Here is an 18,772-nt window from a genome sequence, read left to right as displayed (position 1 = left end):
CTATTAAATTAAATTTGACCATTTGGCAAAATCAGTGCCACCCATAGCCCAGCTGATCACCTGCTTCCACTGTTTCCAAGGCAGAACTGCATCACTAATGCCACCAAACAAGTCTATCACTGCATCCTGTCATTTGTCATTCCACTCACACTGTACACACAGCCTTCCCTCTCAGTATTTGTGCTCTGTATGAGGCGGAGGAAATGGCTTTGGTTGTTCTGCATGTGAATCTGTCACGCACCTTCTGTTAGTGACCCAGTTCTAATGGTATTCACAGACAAGTTCTGGGCTTTACACTGGAATACTAATGTTTGGCAATTGGCAATGTGCAGTCAGGCAGGAGGAAGGCACGGGACTGCGGCATGTGGTGCTGTACCTACATAGAATTTCAGTAATGACAAGTAATTAACAGGCTGCACATCATCACCATGACTCCTGCCTGTTTCCCCAACTCCATGCATGTGACAGCATTCTTTCTTCAAGATTCACAAAATTAAAAAAAAAATAAATAAAAATTAAAAAATTGCATGATACAACTAGAGAATACCAGTAATACCAGTTATAAGCAAAATTAAAAATATAGGTAACAAAGTCCCACAGAGCCACCAAGATGTACTGGGCAAAGTTCAAGATCCCTATCCCAGCCCTGCCAGGCTGGCAATGCAGGCTGCCCACACAGCACAGGAGTGAAGCCACAGAGTACAGCTCCCCATCAGCAACCCTAAGTTTCAGGGAAATGGTAAGAAACAAAGGATTTCTCAAAAGAACAATGGAGAATTAGTAAGTCTGGGACTGTGACACGAGTCTAAGCAAAATTTCTCATGATCTGGATCTTGTGATGTCTGCTGTTTGAGAATGACAAAATATTCTGAGTTGGAAGGGACCCACAAGGATCATCAAGTCCAACTCTTAAGTGAATGGCCCACACGGGGATTTAACCCACATGGTGTTATTAGCACCATGCTCTGACCAGCTGAACTTATCTCAGGGTCAAGAAGGTCTATTTTAGACATTTGTGTAATTAATAAAAATACTCATAGTTACATAAGGACTTTTTACAGGAAAACTGTAAACAGTTATGCTTCAAGGCACAAAATAAACATTGAATTAAGGAGGATTAGGAAGAACTTTCTTACTAGTAGAATTTTCCATTAAAGTGTATTACATATATACTATTCCAGTGCATCTTCACTGGAAAATGCAGCTGTTAGTCTGTTTTAGGGACAGACTGATGAAGTAAACCAGCAGACATTTTTGATGACAATTAGTAGATCTAGATATAACAAAATTCCAGTCATAACTGGATGTGATTTGCTTTCCAATAGTTATTTTCCTTCTTCGTATACCATGAAGGACATGTATGCTTCATACTTCATACTGCAGTGGTGCAGTATGTCAAAGTGATAGCTTTACACTGATCTAACCTTGCTCTAGGTACTATATTTACATCTGACAAGGAAGTAGAAGATATAGATATGAAAATACGTAGTAGAAGTTTAAAATGACGGCTGTGAAGTATCAGGAGAGCTTAGTGCAATAGCTAAGTTAAAGCTACAAAAGCTCATCAAACACATTAGAGCTTTAAACAGAGGAAGAGACCAGTGAATGTGCTGCTCTCTGTCAGCTTGGGTTTTACTGTACAGCAATTGCCACAGTAGGACTGCTACTTCTCTATGTGAACAGAGGACAAATTACATACACAAAAATATGTATATTTGTGTGAATTTCTGAAAGGTCCAAAAAGAGAAGAACATTAGGAAGGAGGAGAGATTGGCCAGCAGGAGCAGATGCAGATCCTAACTGTTGTCACCCTCTCTTTGGCACCCTAAGAAAGTTGAGATTTAAGAAGGGCCAAGGGGAGGATTACACGTGGTTCTGCTGCTACTTAGAGAAACGCCTCCCAAATAGAAGATGACAAATACAAAACAGCAGTCATGGAAATCCAACAGGTGTGCTGTGAAGGCTGGCACTGGGATACTTCAAGAGACTCAAGGTGCCTGTGTTAAAAGAGAGCAATTAAAGAGGGCCTAGATAACTGAGAAAGGATTTGGAAGCAAAAACAAGTCTTGGTTTCATACAATAGAGCACAGAACCATTTGAGGGGTGCAGAAAGAGAAATGACAATGTAAACAAACGTACTGGGCAAAAAAACACCTGTTTCATTAGTGTTGTGGTCAATTTTCTAACCACAGAATGATCACAGGACAATGAGTCAAGCTGTCTAGGACTAATATGGCCTGTATAGGAGTTATTCATCAGAGACAACATGGGCTTCAGCTGTGTCCTCTTTGGCATTCATCCCTGCAGTGATACCAACAGGAAAAGCTCAGCAGTGACTCATCTGGTGGTTTCCAGTCCCTGCCTTAATATGTTGACCAGTATGATCTCACTGTTACCTTGTGCTTGCATTATTTGTTTTCTTTCCAGACCTGTCAGGTCTTCACTTTGATTACAAGGTGTTCAACATAACAATTTAAAAAAAACAACACAGAATGTCAACACAGTGGGGCACAGAGGCTGGCAGTTCTGACTGAAAGTACTGCCAGTCCTACCCTCACATGTGTCCGTGTGATACCACCCTTTTCAGCAACAAAACTCTTCTTCAGCTGTGCTACAAAGGAAACTGATTCACACAGAAATACTGGAGGCAAGGGGAGCACTCGATTTCTTTTTGCTGTATTGCTTTCCCCATGTGGTTGGGGCACAATCCCATGTGAGTTGTGCCAGGACAGTAGAGGGAAAGGGGCAGTACAGGATCAAGGCACAGAGGGGACTGTGGGACATGGCCATCCATAATCCAGTAATGGCACCAAATACTTAAAAACACTACATCACAGCTTCAGGCAGGGACATTAGGCATTATCTCTATTTAAATAATGAATATCCATAATACAAGTGCAATTTTTTTTAAAAAAAATGTATTGCTATTCCCCTAAGAGGAAATTCATCATTCATAATTGATTGTAGAAAAATCAATCAAATATTAATGACCTAAATTCAAAACATGATTGCAGCTGGTTATTTCTGGAGTATAGGTCAAACTGGACACAGATTTTCTTTGTCACTTGTGAAAGTCCCCTTCACACCAGTCAGGAGCTACCCAAACCCTTCTTTGTAGAAAAACTAACAGTAGTTGTTAGTGGTTCAAGGAACCCCGCAGTAACAGACTAGCAGAATGTGAAATGCAAATGAAAGACTAGGGCAAAGGAAGAGCATTGGATTATGCTTTCAAGAGGTGCTTTCAACTCAGTAATAAGCTGAAATAAGTAGTTTTTTGTCCACTTTAATTTTGAAAAGCCTAACGTGGGGATTAAAATGACATTTTTTTACAATTCTAATTTTGTTGCTTTAGGTTGTGATTTCTTTTTAAACTTACCATTCATTAAAATATCTGGTCTTTTACCCACCACTGACTCACTCTCTTCATTATATAAAATTACTGGTGCTTTTGTCATTCCTGTGCCCTGTTGGAAAACTAGCTCAGCAACATTTGTGTACTCAAATAAAACAAATAAGCCTTACTTCGTTCTGTGATGTATTCCTCACACCAATAAAAAAAAAAAGTAGGAGAAATCCTATCAGTGAACTGAAAGAAATCACACCTCAGATTCAGTAGCGTTAAGGTTTGACCTCAGCTGTTTTTCTCCAGAGTCAGAAGTGCCAGACTCAGTCCATCTGGAGTGTCTCCCCTGGCATTCAGCTTGATTTGTGACATGATACATTCAACCAGGGCCTGTGAAAGACAAACTCTCAGTTCTAAAGTCTAACCTAATGAAAGTCTAGGTCATATACTTCACTGATCATTAAATAACATGTTCTTGTTGCAACTTTAAAGGCAGTTTTGCACTTAAAGGAGCTTCACTAAATTAGATAACAACTTGTCCTCCTAATTACATTTTTTGTTACAGTTAACAAGAAAAGTACTTCCAACCTCTGAGTATGCAGACTCATGCTGAGACATGAGGAACAAACAGATTAATTTCATTAGCAGACATTGCCATGTCTAATAAAGCTGTAACAGGCCAAATGCTCTAATTTACACTCCTGAAACTTAGTCTCCCTCCAGTCACACTGTTATTACGCTTTCGGGGTGCCAAAAAGGGAAATGGATCTGGCAATTATCACTGGTTGGAAACACAAACATTTTTTCCCTTAACCACATTGGTTTTGCAGAGTTACCAAGAATATAAAAGCATGAAATCTTGCTGCAGTCATTAAAGAGATCTGACTCACAAAGCAGGAATCACTCTGGTGAGTTATGAGATGTCAATTCACATAATTACTAAGCTGATTGCCAGAAGCTGGGAAATTAGAAACTATATATTTTTAAACATTTTTTCCCTAATTTTCTGCCAATGGCTCATGCCAGAAGGAAATTGCTCAGGTAGATGACTCTTGAGAGCTAGTGTAGCAGTGTTTGTGGGTTTGGAATAGATGCATGGGTTTGCTAACACCATTGGCCACTATCAATTAGATCACCAGATGATAGTAATTTATTGTTGTGGTGCCTGCATTGTTGTCTATGGCAATACCTCAACATTATGCATGCTTTCACTCTAGCTTCTGAAGAGATGAATAAAAGTTACAGGGTACCGATATTAAAGTTAAAATTAAATGGCAGGAGGAGTCTTAAAAGTACAAGAATATCACCTTGTGCTTGAAAATAAGTTAAGTTTTAACAAACAAAGATAAATTACCCCTTCAAGTACAGGAAGAGGTAAGAAAATTCCTTTAACAAATTTCCCAGTATAAGACAACAGACAAAATAATTGGCAGAGAATACTTTTAGAAAAGAGGAATCAAGATTCACTTCTTGGGAGATGATGTATAGCCAAGATGACTAAAAGCTCCTTAGCCTGAGCCTGCTTACATGTACTGCTAACCAAAGCCAAGTCTGGGAAATCACAAACATATGACAATTTTCCTTCCTGCTGCTAGAAACTCTGCCTAATCTCCCAGCAAGTGGTCCCATTTGGCTCATACTCAAAGCCTGAAAGCAATCCCAGTTTCCTATAGCTTAATATAATTTGTATGCCAATTCAGTGAGCAGAAGCATTACAAGAACCTCCTGGCATGCTGACACCTCACTAGGGTCCATGTATTCACACAAACCGAGCAGGAAGGAGCAGAGCATGGACTATTTCTGTGCTTTTCACCAGGCTGGCCAGTCCATCCACTCCTCACAGGGTTGAAAGTCAATGTTCATATTATACCTTGGTCTTTACTTTGTATGACTGGGCAGCATACACGAATCCTTTCCTTTGCAAAGCAGCAAGGAGCCCCATGAATTTCAGCCAACACTAGATCAAGCCACATGAGGTGAAAGCATGGGTAATAAGCCATTAGATTTACTTAATTTTCTCCTATAGTTACTTTATGCCTTTTTAAACTTGCCTTAATTAAATTCATTCTCTAAACTTGCCTTAATTAAATTCATTCTGGAACATAAAAATTGCTCAGTTTCCACTGATCTGGAAAAGGCTCTTTTTAGGCCAGCAAGACTTTAACCTTGAGGCATTTACTAGAGCTAGAAGAGGAATCAGTGCTTACAGCTTACGGAGATAGTTTTATTATCATGCTAGCACCTTTGCACATTGAGAATCATACCACACTTCTACTGTGCCAATGTTTGTATTTTCAAATAAAAGGTTACTAGATAATGGCCTCAGCGTATTATCTGACAACTCAGTGTTCTATTTAAAACACAAAACCAACAGATGCTGCTTTCCTTATAGTATATAAATAATTGCAAGGTACTGAGGGGTGCTGCTCTTTACAGTACAGCAAGACAACCTGTAAAAATGAGTGCAACAATTTATCATCACTGCATCTACCTTAACCAATGGTTTTATGTTTAGATGCAAATGCTCTTTGCTGAAAGCAGGTCTCCCAGTGAAATCCCATCAGGAGCCACTATCAGTGGTACAATCAACCACTTCTTGTAGTGCTTGTGAGACTGGTTGTAAGGTACATATGAGACAGGTAGAGCAACCAGGGTGAACAGCCACAGGTTTTGAAGGGATCTTGTGAAGAGAGAGCAAAGAACTGGGGATCAGGAGACATGGACTATCTTCCAAGGAATATAGTAAAATTACTGTGTAACAAGGCAAGCCATTAGTCAGAATTAAGCCAGTCAGGCTGAAATAAGAAGCATTTAATGTCTTGAATTCACTGAAGCCTGAATTCATGGTAAGAGCTCCATGAAACTGTTGTAGAAATTACTTTAATAATTAATAATACAAGGAATCATGGAAAAATCAGGCAGGAGGGGTTAATGGCATTTGAAATATAGGAGAGCTATTGTTTTTCTAATTCTAACCTATGTTTGTACTTTCCTCTTTATCATGTCGACGTTTGCAAGCAATAAAAGGGCATTATGTGCTGGTCATTGCATCTGCTTTTGAGATAAATTTGTGTTAGCATTCCAAAGGGTCAAGGAACTCTTCCAGGGCAAACAAATTCTGGAGCACTCATGCCAGATGGTGTGTATATAAAGTGGAAAATGGGAAAAGCAACTTACAGTGTTCCTGTTCCAGGGAGAAGTATCACCCAGAAGGAAAGCAAAGGAGGTGAGAAATTACTGAGAAACTGAAGAGATAATTTTCTTCTTCTGTATAATTTGTTATTTATATCTGAAAAGTCTAGGTACATAGAAGAACTGCCGTGTTTATTCAGTCAAAATTATTCCAAAAAAGTTAACAGGAATATTTAACTAAAGAATGAAGGGTTAAATTAATAACGTGTACAAAGAATAATGCAATGATTTATGTTACAAGTTCTAGATTTATCTTTATAGGCAACTAATGTATAGCCTGTGTTTAAAGAAATTTCTGCCATAAAGACAAAATGTTTTTATCTTGCATTTTTGACCAAACTCTACAAAAGACGTAGAAAATAACAGACCAGATTCTTAAATATAAATTAGCATAGCTTCAACAAAGGCAAGTATTCAGTGTAATTTATCCAGCTCAGGTGGTGAACACTACTATCTCACTTGCAGCTATATTTAATGTGTAATTTCCAAGTGTGAAAAACACTCTTCAGGTTTTAGAACTAATCAATATTTTCTTCAAATCTAGTGAAACATACACCTGTCTTTGGAAGGGTTAAAAATAATTCAGCTCAGTGGAAGAAATTTAAAATAATTTTCTTAAATACTTAAAATTATAGCATGCTTTCATACATAGCCTGAATTACTGATGACTTTTATCATTTGCCACCAAACCTCAGAAATATGTAACAGAAAGTTCATAAGTGTTATAAACAAATAGGAAGGGAGAAAGTGTCTTAGTATTTCTGTGTGCATCTTTGCTGAGCATATTTTATTTGATTATATATGTGGTATTTTAAATGCAGTCCTTCATTTTAATATTATGAGTTCTCCTAGAAATAAAGGATGTAAACAAACACTTCTCTCCATACAGGAAAAAGAGCTGAAGAACAATGCTGAGGTTTGCTGTCACCTTCCTTGCTGTCATAGTATCATCCACCTGCCAAAAATATGGCTGTCTGGAAGGGGACACCCAAAAACTGAAGCCAAGTCCTGAGCCAAGTATGCAAGAGTGCACTCTCTACTCTAAATGTAAGAGTGGTTTAATTTTTCCCAAATATGGTCAAGAAATACAGCATTGTACACACTAATTGTTTTGAATGTTCCCCTAATTTCTCAAAAATATATAAGATGCAGCATATATTGTATTTAAAAAATCTCCTTCATTGGCATTTTGCTGCATGCAAACCAAGAGTAAGATTCTGGGACTTAACAAAGTCAGCTGTAAAACTCTCATTTGCTTCATTTATTTTCTTTTCAAAATTCTGATGCAGTTTGCCTTTCTTGTAGTTCCATCTGCTTAAAAATGTTCACAGCAAAGATTATTTTGCTTTATTGTAATTGAGTATAAAACTTAATTGTAGCAGACACCAAATGGGAAAATCTGAAATCAAAATTCTGTTGTAAGTAAAATACAGTACTTATTAAAATTCTTCAACTCTTTTTTTTTTCTTTTTTTTTTTTAATGTCTGGTAGTTTTCAAAGTTGATATCCCTGGGATGTGGCATCTGACAGAACACTGGTAAAATTATTGGGACCCTCTGGGCACAACTTTGCAAAACATAGCTTATTCCAGTCCACCTCTCCTAGCATTTACACTGCCACTTTCACACCCAAAACTGTTAGAGCTTGAGTACATCTTCTAGTTACTACTAAGAGACTTTATCATATTTTGGTTCAAACCAGATTCATCTCACATTTTGTGTCTTCCAAATACAGTGTTAAAAATGAACACTTACTGCAAGATCTTTGTTTTATTCCCAACAGCTTCCTGTTGCTATGCAGATTTCACAGAGCAATTGACTCATTCCCCAGTAATTAAAGTAAGCAACAGCTACTGGAACAGATGTGGGCAGCTCAGTAAATCGTAAGTCAGCTTTGATGTTTTCTGTGTCCTGTTTCCACAGATCTGGGCTGGAGCAGCCACCAGCTGCTGATGGACATTAGGTTACCCTATAGAGATTATGTTACCCAGGCTAGTTCCCATCACCTTTTCTCTATACCTGACCAACCTCTGATTCTTCTCCTCCTCACACACAAACCCACAAATCCCTACATCCACACTATTTCTGCCATTTTTTTCAAGACAGTGTTATGTTTTTTATAAATATGCTTTCAGTACAGAACCAGATCTGGCAATGCAAACCAGTCTTAAACCCAGTAGGTGAAAACCACCCTGTACCTCTGTAGCTCTCCAACCATCACCCACCAGTGAGAGTGATCTGTAATGAATAGAGACCAGGACTTCTTCCTTTGTTTAGAAAGCACATCAACTAGATTATTAAATCTCACCCAAAAAAAAAAGCACAGGAGTCCAGAAATGAAATGGCCAAAAACTTAGAAAAAAATTCTTGTAGTCCTGTGGGTTTTGTAACCATGAAAAATATCTCCTTAATTAAGATTTTTTAGTACCCCGTTAGATGTTAAAGCTGTGAAACATGGCAAGTTATAGAAATAAAGGGATGAAAGTACAAAACAATTAAGCAAAAACAGATGTGAAAAAGTAACAGCTCTTGCCTGCCACTCCCAGGAGAGCAGCACAGTATGTGATTTTAAGTAACTTCAGCTGGGCTGTGGGAAAAATCTAAAGATTAGTGAAACCATGAGGCTGCAGCACAGACAAAGTTTTATACTATAGTTTTAAACTACATTTTATTATTGCCTGGAATCATTGTTGCCGGGAAAAGTCAAGGCCTCAAAAGTTTACGGAAAGCTTACACAAATAGGGCTGAAATATGCATGGAAACATTTGTGCTGTAGCTGGCTGTGGTAATTGCACGGTCAGAGTCTGTACAGAATGCCAGAGGAATGAGTTTCAAACTTAGGCATTAACAGGGCCAAAGGATGCTTTTCTGTGTTTTTTTCCTGATCTGTAGTATTGTATGCACACCAAAGTAGGCCTAGAAAATGCAGGCTGTAGCCTTGATGCTCAGAAACAAGCTTATTTGTGGCTGTTCTCATCTACCACAGCTGTGAAGAATTCACAAAGAAAATCGAGTGCTTTTACCGCTGTTCTCCACATGCTGCTCGCTGGATCCATCCCAACAACACTGCTGCTATTCAGGCTGTGCCATTGTGTCAAAGCTTCTGTGATGACTGGTAGGTTCAGCTTTTTAATCAAAGTATTTTTATTTAGTTTTAACATGTCTGTGATTCAGTGGTGTTGCACCGCTTTTTCTCTTGTTCTGTTTCTCAATATCTTGTTTGTTGTCTCTGCTTTTCCTTCTGCTAAGCTACTGCCCCCAAAATATTAATGACACAGGCTGTGAATGCAGGATGAGGACACTAAGATGAGTTTAGTGAATCAGGAACAGCACTGCCCTGCTCTGGGGGAGGATGCAGTGCAGTGGGATCATGACAGAGGAGTTCCTGCCAGACCGACAGGCACTGGCAGCAGCAGGGACCTGCCCACCCTTTGAAAAGTCCCTGTCTGTGAAGTAGCATTTATGCAATTAGCATTTTCAATCTGAATACTCGATCATTATATGATACATTTGTTTTGTATGTATAAAATGCACTACAAAATCAGGAAATACATCAACTCATGGGATTTCAACTAATTATTGTAACAAATTAGCATCATTCCTTAATTTTTCACCCTTGACCTTATCCCTTCTATCATCACACTCTCTAAAATCTCTTCTAAAAGCCTGAATATCAGAGACAATTGCAGACAACTAATGCTAAAATTATTAATAGCAATGAGCAGCATAATAGCATTGAATTTTGTTTCCCCAAAACCCAGCATCAGAGAATCACATTATTTTTTGAGTGCAAAACATGTGGTGGGACAGCACCCATCTGTCCTTAGTCTTGGGGCAGGAGAATTATATCCATGTAGGGTACTGAGATTTTTCCACTGGTACTTATCCAGCATACATCTCTCCCTCCCTCCCTCTCTCTTTTCCCTCCCTGTTTTGAGATGCTGAATCTTAAAAACATCATCATGGGACACATAAACTCAGTCAGCACCTTATGAATATTGTGCCCAGTCACTGGAGGAACTTGTCTGGATGTGTGTGTGAAGCACAAACACCTACAGGCTCTGTTCACACTATAGGATTGTAAGTGCTAGCTTTTCATGAAAGTAATGGACTGTGAATGTCTGGATCCCTTAGACCACTCTGAAAAATCGTGGAAAACCATTATGATACTTTTGAAAATGTTCTAAAAGAGCTTTTCTTAAAAGTACAGAAAATACAGAACACAGCATGGTAGGGTTCTCTTGGGCTGCTCTCTGCCCTGCTTCCCTAGGGCTTACACAATTGGAATATTATTGACATGTGGACCCATTTCCATTCCCTCCAAGGGCAAATAATGTATGCATTGTAGAATTTTGGTAGGATTTGTCTTCAAATATGTCTCCATTGCTTTGTGCCAGTGAAGGAAACAAAAAGCATAGCTTGAATTTGCAATGGAAACAAGTGAGAAAGGCTGATGTATTTCTTAGCTTTCCTAGGGACTTCTCTAGCAATGAATTTTATTTCTGTGTCAGGAAACTACATGTGCCTCAGGAACAGATTTGTCATGTGCAGTCTTCCTTGCTAAGCTTTTGTCATCTTCTAAACTGAATCCAGATTATTGACCTTCTTGAAGATAAAGACTGAGACCTTGAATTTCCCTCAGTGCTCTGAATCTTAAAGCTCAGAACCAATTATCAAATATTGTATTTGGATATTAAACCACTGGAGTTGCCAGTGAGCTCTAGAATAGATCTAATGGGTGAAATTATAGAATACCAGTACCTAAGACAAAAGCGTCCCAAAAGAAATAACACAAAAAGTCTTTACTAAACTGTTGTAACAAGTGAAAGTGTAAAGAGAAAAGAAAATGTGTGCTGTAAGTTTAGTTTGCATCTATGAACTATGAACACAGCTTTAGTGTATATGAGATTTATACCAAAGTGTAGATCATGGGTCAATATTACATTGCAAAATCCTCAATGTTCCCTGGGCACTACCAGAACCTGCAGGTAAACAGCACTTTTAACTTTTGTTGCTGGAAACTATGTTGGGGCAATTGAGAGCTGCTGCCCAGGAAAACTGACCCTTTTCCAGTAGAGAGCCTCGTGGCAGAGAGAGGATCTGCTCTAAACAAGTCCTGAGCAATGATCTATTGCTCCTTTTGGCGTCACAGATGCCTGGCCTGAATCAAAAATGTACTGATGGCCCATTACCCTGCACGCTGGTCTGTGTGCCTGCCTAATGCCAGTGTCAAACCCATTCTCTCACCCTGCCTAAGGCCTCAAGCTAAAAAAGAGCCTGGACAGAATTCCCACTCTTTCTGGTGATTTAAAGTAACATTTTTTTCATGTTCTATTCACTGGAGTCCCTTTAGCATGCTGTAGCACTGCTGGTGATGTGACCTACTTTCTCTACATACTGTGAGTGTGCCTGCTGCATACTGTATGTCTTTGTGGCCAGAAATGTGCAGAGTATTCTGAATGAGCAGTGACTTAATTTAAAAGAAATTCATCTGAGTAGCTTGGGGCCTTCCTTTCCTTCCTATTGTTTTACGATTCCTTGCTCTCACTGGTCCTTAAACTATTGCTTTTGAAAGAGCCCAGTGTACAAATAAGTTATTCACCTGTGAAAAGGCCCTGCGTCCTATAATAGAGAAAGAGCTAATTATAAAAAATACAGGGAAAAAGGCTTTACGATAAAAATATCCTGCTCATTGTACATAGAGAACAAATATGTTCAGGGAGGATATCTTAAACATTTATGTTTCTCACATTTAGTTAATGTTTGAAGAAACAACTTATGGGTTTCTGGACTGCAGAAATTAGACTTTTCACAAATCATGACATTTCATAAACTTGACTTCATAATCACTTCCATTGGGATAAAAGAAAAACTCCTAGCAATGGAATTATGCCTTGTCACCTGCTTATAGTCAGGCAATAATCGTGATTAGGAAACATTTCATCTGACAAGTCAATAAATAGAGGTGAATAAAAATATAAACACTTTAATTAATATTTTTATTAATATTCCTGAGGAAACCAGATACATACCTAGTAATACATAATTAATATTAATTTATCAAATTTTAGCCTCTATTTCCAGCAGAGCCTGGTCAGAATCTGACAGCTGATTCAGGAATGAACTCATTGAGACTTCCTGACCCCGAGCTGTTTACTTCAGGCCCTGGTTACCTTCCATCTCTTAACTACTCTTTCTCCCTCCTAAAAGCCCAGAAAACCAATGTGAAGATACTGCAGATAAGCATCTTCTGACCTTCCTGCATTTGCAAATCTACTGCAATGTCCAATTCTCGTTGCTCTTGTGACCACATGACAACCCACATATTCCATTTAAAAATGTAAGGCTGCAGCAATCGTGATACCAAAATAGTTTTGAAACATGACCCTGAAAATTAAAACCAGAAAAATCTATCCAAATGCACTAATTACAAATACCATGCTAAACATTAACTTTCTAGAAGCTGTGCCTCATTGTTTTGGCACTCTCAGTTACTGGTATGAATAGACCTACAAGCCAAAGAGACTAAATTTAAGCAGATGTTAACTGATTTGCAGAAAGTAGTCCTTAAGAAAGGTAGGAGCCAAAAAGTATAACAGAAAAGAGAAGTGGAAAGGAGGAAATTATGTAGGATAACGGTAAGTCATGAGATCTCTCACATCAACCAGCCAGAACTCTACTCATTCCAGGCCATTTATAGGTTTTCTTCTACATTACCACTTACAAATTAAAAATAACTTAAAATTTAAGATTTTAGACCTATACCCTACAGGACCCTTATCTTTCCTTTTCAACTTCTTTGAAAATGTCATTCTGAGGCTGACAGCCTATTAGTTTATATTATTTTGGTTTTTTTGGAATTTCCTTATTTCAATGCACATTCCTCATAGCAACTCCCCTGCCTGGGAAACATCATTCTTTTTGTCCCACATTAATTCATAAATACAAACTTTCCCCACATCTCCTTCAAGTGACAGTTCGCCCTTAACCCACCTATGCTCTGTTATAATACTGAACAGCAGCATTCATGAAACTCCCTCCATCCCTCCCAGGATTTCCTCCATTCAGTAACATCAGATAACCAAGCAGAAAACACCCACAACATGAGCCCTTTGCTCAGTCTGCCAGTATAAAAGGTAGTAAGTGAACTGTTTAGTTTTCACAGGAATTTAGGTTTTTCTGGGCAGCTCAGAGTTTACGAACACATCAAGCTGGAATAATGTGCACACTTCATGAAGATCTGTTGCTAAGCTGCACTGTAATCACACCACGTTGTTAACAGAACCCCTGGACACCTCTTTGAGTTGAATCTGAGTCCAACGAAAAATGTGAGAGAAGTAACTTTATCTTCCACACTAATCTCCATAAAGGTATGAAGCCTGCAAAGATGATTCCATATGTGTTCATAACTGGCTGACGGACTGGGAGTGGGATGAAAGTGGAGAAAACCACTGTAAGAACAAATGTATTCCATACCATGAGGTAAGAAAACCTGATCAGCTGAAGCAGAAAATATGGCACTAGGAGTTGAGGGTTTTTTTCCCTGAATATATGGGAGTAAAATGCCATTGGTGAATTTTTACTTCAGCAGTTTCAAGCCATTTCTACATCAGACTTTTTAAGTATACAAATTTTTGAAATTAATTTTTATGTACAGCACTCACTCTAGGTAGATACGCATTTAATTAATCACTATTCATTCCACTTGCGAAACAAAAGTCCAAGAAACACTGATATTTTAACCCAGTGGGATTAAGAAAGTAAAAGATAAATGAACTTTGTTCATGCAGAGACATTAAGACGCATTTCATAAGGTTGCTTACACAATATGGGGCTCTACACACCCCATCTTTTTAAATTGGAATGTAAATTCCCAAACCACTGAGAAATTTTTAAGGTTTTCTTGCCCATTTGGTATCTTTGCCCTTTTCTCTATTTTACCTTGTCCTTCTCCATCCCATCTTTCTGAGAATGTTTAATGGCTGGAATAACTAATTTTATGAGCAAAGGTGTGTAAAATGAGAAATGACAAGAATTGCAGGAGCAAGGTTGCCTGGAACCTGATCTACAGACCTTTCCAGAGTAGGATTATTCTAGTGGCTCAACTAAGTTTAACATCAGAGTGATATAATACAGTTCAAAAGTGTATTTGAATATGTTTAATAATTGAACTTCACTGCGTCCATGTAAAACTGCCCAAATTGAAGAAGTAAACAAAATTTAGGTGAAGATCTTAGGGACTGGTAGTAAGGCTTTGCAGATTCATTATTTTGAATTCAATTCAAGTGCATGTACTTCCAGAAGTCAGTTCAGCAACTGATATAAGTGGAAGACACAGTCCAGTTAGTGCTGGATTGCTGTCTTCCTTGCAAAAGTGACACTAATCAGCAGATTCAGGAAGGTGGCCAAAAACAAATGGGCTGTGGAAACTTACAGCTTAGTTTCCCAGATGTGCTAAATCATCAGTAGTTCCAGATGAAGTGAAAAACAAAATTATAATCTCCATAAATAATCTCTTGCCTCTGTTTAAACTGTCCCTTGTTTCAGATATATGAGTTTTTAACCTTGAGTTCCCTTGCACTTATTTCTTAAAGAAAATATACCATCTGCAGGGAAAAACATGCAGCAGATTCTGAGGTCTTATCATTTGAAGCCAGGCACAGCTATTCCTTAACTAAATGGAGCCACACCCTAAACTACCCATGTTTTTCACCAAAAATAGGCTTGCATGGTAAGTAAGCGTAAAGATGAATTTTCTGCAGAGAAATTAAAAAACACACATTTCCCACATGAAAATTACATTATATACAAACACTAGACTATCTTGGTTTGGACTCAACTCATGGTAGGGTTCTCACACATCAGAGCACTGTAGACAGTTACTTTTTTCACATAGACGAGCAATCAGCAGCTCTACATGAGACATATGCAAGTGGTTCTAAGGCCCATTTGGGACAAGTGCTGAATAAAGAACAAATGCTGAATATTAAAAATGCACAACTGACCTTGGCCAGTTCTAGCCTTGTCATTATTCTCCCAGCTGGGTGATGCCCAAGTAACGTTAATGCACAGACTAAGACATTTTCCAAGAAGCTAAAGAGTCAGAATCATTTGCATGTTGGGGACACAGGCTGTGTGCTCCATGTGTTTGCTGCAATATTATGATCTTTAGGCAGAATTAGGAGGAAGGTCAAAATAAAATTACCAGTTTAGCAAGTAGAAAAGCACAAACACATTACAGAATCTGTGGGACACGAGTATAGGGTGCATATGTGTCTCTTGCATAAAGACCTAAACAAACCCATGTGACAGGCTTTAACACTTTGTGGAATGATTATCCAAAAGCAGGTAGAAATTCAGAACTGCATAGGAGCTGGAAGAAAATATCTAATGCTACTTAAAATCACAGGAAGAGTGGGAAAGAAAGAGCTAAGATCTGCCTGCCTTGAGAACATGAGGAAAGAACTACATGGAGGAGCTTTCCTTTTCTGACCCTGCTCCCACTTTATCATACAACCTCCATACTCCTCCAATACTTGCAGCATCCATGGTGCAAGCCCTAGCTTGAGATGGTATGAGCTGAAAAGTTGTTTTACACACAACAGAGTCTTTGGGGCTATTTGAAATGGACTTTGTATTGTTCATAAAGAATAATTTCTTAAGGCAAAAGTCAGTCAACATAGTTTTCATACGGGGACAGAGGAAAGAACTTGTTGTCAAAAATACCTGGAGCAGAAGAAAGATTACATATACTAAATTTCAACTCTATATGATGACTTAAATCTGTGTTTGTTTTTTTTTTTTTCACATAGGGCAGCTTCCATGCAGAATTATCCCAACACAAAGACAGGGCACTGTTCTGAGATTCACAGTATTAAATCTTTGTATGAGCTGGTAATGGTGGTAAACCAGCAGAGCATCCAGGATAAGATAGACACTGTAGGAATCAGCATTATGGGCAAGGACTACATGTACTATTACAGAAAAAGAAAAATTTCCATCAGAGAGATGCTAGGGATGTGGTCAAGGTGAATCAGTCAGCAACAGAGCCCAGTGGTGCTGCTGCCTGGCCCACAGCTTCAATTACTAATGTTCCTACTCCTTAATTTCTAAGGCTTCTACTCCTGCCACCACTCCCATACCTAATCCCATTCTTAGCTTTGCTTCTAAGAGTACCTGAAGTTTCCTTTTCGGAAACAGAAAAGATTGAACTTCAACCACAAATATGTGGGACAAATGAAGGCATGATAAAGTGTACATACTGCCTGCTTTGTGTCTGGACATGATAACTCTTAAGCTAATATTCTTTAGACACACTCAAGCTCAGCAGGCAGAAGGTTGCCACAATGTGAGCTCAGCAAACAAGCAGTATCTTGGTTGTGTCAGGTCCTATGACACAGGACTTGCAAAATGCAATAGTACCAAGAACAGAATAGCTTCACTTGATAAGGGTACAAGAAACTGCAATTTGCAGTTTCTTAAGCCAGAAAGGCCATTGCCCCGCTAGAAAAAGCACTTTGGAAACTTGACAAAAACTTACTTTCCTCAAGCAGTTGCTAAATTATGTCTCTTCTCTTTTCCTGTGAGGTCCTGCCCAGCCATGAAGTACATTGCAGCAGGCACAATGCAATCCCTCGGAGCACGGGGCTGTCTCTGGCCTGTAAATAAAAAGATTCCCATATTCAAAGCACTGTCTGGCACTTTCAGCACTACTCAGATTTCAAGGCATGTCAGAGTGTCCTGACACGCTACAAGTTGTAAAGGCTCTCACACACAACTTTAACTGTCAGCCCCAGAGAGCTGCTGCCCTGTCAGCCCCAGGGTGGAAACAAAGGGCAGCTGTTGATCCCTGCATTTTGTGTAACCACTTGCTCTCAGAACAGGCAAATTACTTTTGCCAGTTGTGGGATTGGGTAGCATTTTCAGACATCTCAGAAGAGATTAAGCATAGCACACAACAAGACAGTGAATGACTCCAGACAATGTTTTTATAACCTGGTCTTATAACCATTTTTAAAAAGTGGTGTTTATCAATTTGATACAAACTGTTGTTAATTCAATTCTATTTAAGTGTAATTAAGGCGTTTCTTATTTGACACACAGATGTACACAAATGGGACCGACATGTGCCAGAGTATGTGGGGGGAGTCATTTAAGGTGAGCGAATCCTCCTGCCTCTGCTTGCAAATGAACAAGAAGGACTCAATTGCAATCAAGTATCTCCTCTCCGAAAGCTCAGAGGAAAGCTCGAGCAGCAGCAGCAGCAGTGAGGAGCATGCCTGCCAAAATAAACTCCTGAAGTTTGAGAAACTAAAGCAAAAGGAAGGTGAACAGACAAGATAAATGCTAGTGGACATATGTCAGGACAAGAAAAATCTATGTGGAGGCTGGGCTTGGGGCATCATGCCAGCCTGCTTTATCCCTTCCCTTCTAGAACATAATAAATCAATGGCTTGTTCTATTAATCTTTCTCTGTTGTTTTTGCATCTGCATCACAAAGCTCCAGACAGGCTAGCACAGGTGTAATCCTGTGACTTAAAACAGCTACAAGCCTGAAGGAAATATCTAAGGGTTGTCTTTCAAAGAGAAGAGGCACAGGCAGCCCCTGCTGACTTAGGGTGGAACAGTGAGAATTGGAGACCTCTGGAAAGTCATGCCTGCCAGTAATGCACCAAATCTTCAACCCAAACACTTCATTAGCACAGGCACACAGAACTTCTGTCACAAGTGCCTCTGCTCAGATAAAGAAGAAATCTTCAGGCAGAAATAGGTCAAGAAGCCTGCCTACTGACCACTGAAAATGTATTTATTTTGAATCTTAAAAACAGGGCTTTATGCTACATAAATCCTTAGATCCAAATATTGTCAGTACACACCATGCACAGTCTGTTGCACAGAGCTTTTACCTTAAGCAAAAGCAGTAGAAAAACCTCCTACAATATCTGTTTAAAGCATAATTTTGAGTGAAATTATTCCCACTGAATCATTCCAAATATAATGATCTCTGAGAAACCAAAGTGTCAGGAAATGCTTCAGTCAGGTTTCTCCCATCAGTAATTCTGTTTCCCAGCATCACTGTTACAATCAAACTAAAAACAAAATCTGCACCAGTCCCAGAGGGATTTGCCAAGTAAAGATGAATGAAATCCTGCTTTCAGTTATTTAACCATACTTCCTCTGACATCACTGAAGAATGGACAGGTCTGTGCCATTCTGTACCTTTTCCTAGCCTTTTCCA

At 38.9% G+C, this 18,772-nt stretch overlaps 1 protein-coding gene across 1 annotated transcript; it reads left to right on the top strand.

Annotated features, from left to right (window-relative positions):
• Window positions 1-7,428: 7,428 nt before the first annotated feature.
• On the top strand, window positions 7,429-17,999 carry LOC134046564 (riboflavin-binding protein). The gene is made up of 5 exons (XM_062497185.1): window positions 7,429-7,582; window positions 8,318-8,417; window positions 9,521-9,649; window positions 13,905-14,016; window positions 17,638-17,999. Exons 1-5 carry the CDS (start codon window positions 7,444-7,446, stop codon window positions 17,875-17,877), a joined length of 720 nt encoding a protein of 239 aa, XP_062353169.1. The 5' UTR covers window positions 7,429-7,443; the 3' UTR covers window positions 17,878-17,999.
• Window positions 18,000-18,772: the final 773 nt, after the last annotated feature.

This window comes from Cinclus cinclus, chromosome 8, assembly GCF_963662255.1.
Source record: "Cinclus cinclus chromosome 8, bCinCin1.1, whole genome shotgun sequence".
NCBI classification, from domain to species: Eukaryota; Metazoa; Chordata; class Aves; order Passeriformes; family Cinclidae; genus Cinclus; species Cinclus cinclus.
This window is presented reverse-complemented; position numbering and strand designations above follow the sequence as displayed.

Excerpts from the sequence above, each read along its gene's own strand:
- LOC134046564 (XM_062497185.1), top strand. The coding sequence starts at position 7,444 with ATGCTGAGGTTTGCTGTCACCTTCCTTGCTGTCATAGTATCATCCACC. Across the intron at positions 8,418-9,520 it reads TGTGGGCAGCTCAGTAAATC|CTGTGAAGAATTCACAAAGA; the intron begins GTAAGTCAGCTT and ends CATCTACCACAG. Across the intron at positions 14,017-17,637 it reads AATGTATTCCATACCATGAG|ATGTACACAAATGGGACCGA; the intron begins GTAAGAAAACCT and ends TTTGACACACAG.